Source organism: Mesoplodon bidens (assembly GCF_964165515.1).
Source record: "Mesoplodon bidens genome assembly, chromosome: 13".
Lineage (NCBI taxonomy): Eukaryota > Metazoa > Chordata > Mammalia > Artiodactyla > Ziphiidae > Mesoplodon > Mesoplodon bidens.
Genome location: NC_138169.1, coordinates 2,712,497 through 2,714,306, shown reverse-complemented (window position 1 = coordinate 2,714,306; position 1,810 = coordinate 2,712,497). Strand labels below are relative to the sequence as shown.

General features: G+C 47.4%; 1 protein-coding gene across 1 annotated transcript in view; it reads right to left on the bottom strand.

Moving 5' to 3' along the window:
• Positions 1-497: 497 nt before the first annotated feature.
• Positions 498-1,810, bottom strand: part of RIMBP2 (RIMS binding protein 2) — a 97,282-nt gene continuing 95,969 nt past the window's right edge. Inside the window, exons 18-19 of the mRNA XM_081252900.1 lie at positions 831-925; positions 498-730 (exon numbers count right to left, since the gene is read on the bottom strand). Coding sequence (XP_081109026.1) covers positions 542-730; positions 831-925 — 284 coding nt within the window. The 3' untranslated portion in view covers positions 498-541. The remainder of the gene's footprint in view (positions 731-830; positions 926-1,810) is intronic.

Below are 1,810 nucleotides of genomic sequence, written 5' to 3'. Positions count from 1 at the left end.
AACCACTGTGTCTGTGAGGGTGAAGGGCACTGAATGCACAACACATACAAAGTGTACACTGTAGTTTTTATTGGACAGTACAAATCATTGTGCATTTATAAGGCAGAACATCAAGGCGATTAAACTAGGAATTTCAAGACCAGAGTTAAAGTGAGAGTTATGCATCATGAGCAAGCATTTTTGAAAAGGGAGAGAGGTTGAAATCATTCCTTTAAGGACAGATGACAGATGCACAAAGACTGGGACCCCAGGTAGGGAGTGAGCTACAAAGAGCTACTGGCCGCCCTGCGTGCTCACGAGACAGCCCAGCTCCCGCCAGGGCCGGGGCAATAACAAGTGCGATGGGCACGGAGGCCGGGCGGGAGCACCAGCAGCTCTTTGTCCTGGCGCTGGGTTTAAAGTGGACGGTAGTGCAAAGAGCATTTCTCTACTGGTGTCAGGGGAGAAGATTGGTTTTTTAGGAAGTACTTGAGTCATGAAAGCCCTAGTTTGGAATTAAAGAAAATTACATAGATTTGGAAGTTGTCCGGAAGCACGTGAATCATTTCACTGCACCCAGCTTTTTCAGCAGTTTCTTGCCTTTGGAAAGCAGCCCCTTTTTCTTTCTCGAGGACATTTCCCTGCCTCTCCCAGGACTACCAGTACCCACAGATGACGTAGGTGACCCAGAATGGAGATGGGCTGTGGGAGATGGCACTCTCCTTGCTGTACCTGAACCCTCAGGAGGAACCTAGTAGGCACATTGGTACAGGTCATTGAGTGCGTGAGCGCCGGCAGCACCCTCCGCTCGCTGCGCGGCATCAGTGACGCCACGCTGCCCCACTTCCCACCAAGCTAGGTGAGGGCGGGTCGTTTCTTCTCTGAAGGGTTGAAGTATCCCGTGAGAGGCACACGGCCCCCCCACGGCATAGCTCAGAGAGGGGGTCTGAGGGCCCTCAGAGAGAGGGGGCCAGCAGTGTGGGGTTTTCGGTTTCTTTGTCTTCGGGGGAGGGGGTGGCCATTGCTTTGGCAAAACAAAGCTGGGTAATCATTTACTTTGTAACTTAAGACCAGAAGCAGGAAGAAGGAGTCATTTTGAATTAGGTTGAGAGTAAGACTGGCCGAGTACCCATCAGTAATCTTAAAAGCAAAAGTTCTTAAAGGGAATTTCGTATTTGAAAACTACTTGGGTATATGAAATCCTGACATTGTTGAGTACATTCCTGGGTTAGTATACTATAGAAATACTGGAGATGGCACACCGGTTGAAAGAAAAAAAAAAAACTAAAATGAACCTTAATTTCAATCAAAGAAAGCTTAAAGGCCCTTATTGTATGCTTTCATTATTTCCAAGGTATTAAAGATGCGTTTTTGTCGAAACAGAGCACATGGTAGGGTTTCCGTCCACTTGAGTGCTCCCTGGTGCTTCACAGGAGCAGAACTGTATTCTAACGCAGGCAAGACGACGTGGGCTCACCCACGTTTACGGTCGCATGCGTGCCTGCGTTTATATAATATCACCTTTCCTCTCGCTCCCTTACCTCCCCGGAGCAAACCTCTTTCTAATAGGAGTGTTCATTATTCATCAGGCAAATAGGAGCCCAGGGGCTTCAAGCTTCCTTGGATTTAAAATCAGGGTCTAATTCTAATGGAGAACACCTACTAAATCATCCCAAAGTACACCTGAAGATACCATCTATTCCATCTAATGCAATCATTTGAGCTGCATGTTTCATTAAACTTGGTATTGCATTGGTATACCAACAAAGCAGTCTTCCAACCAAACGCCTGTGTGTTCAGGACACTTGCTTGTGCTTTGAGGAGAAGCACC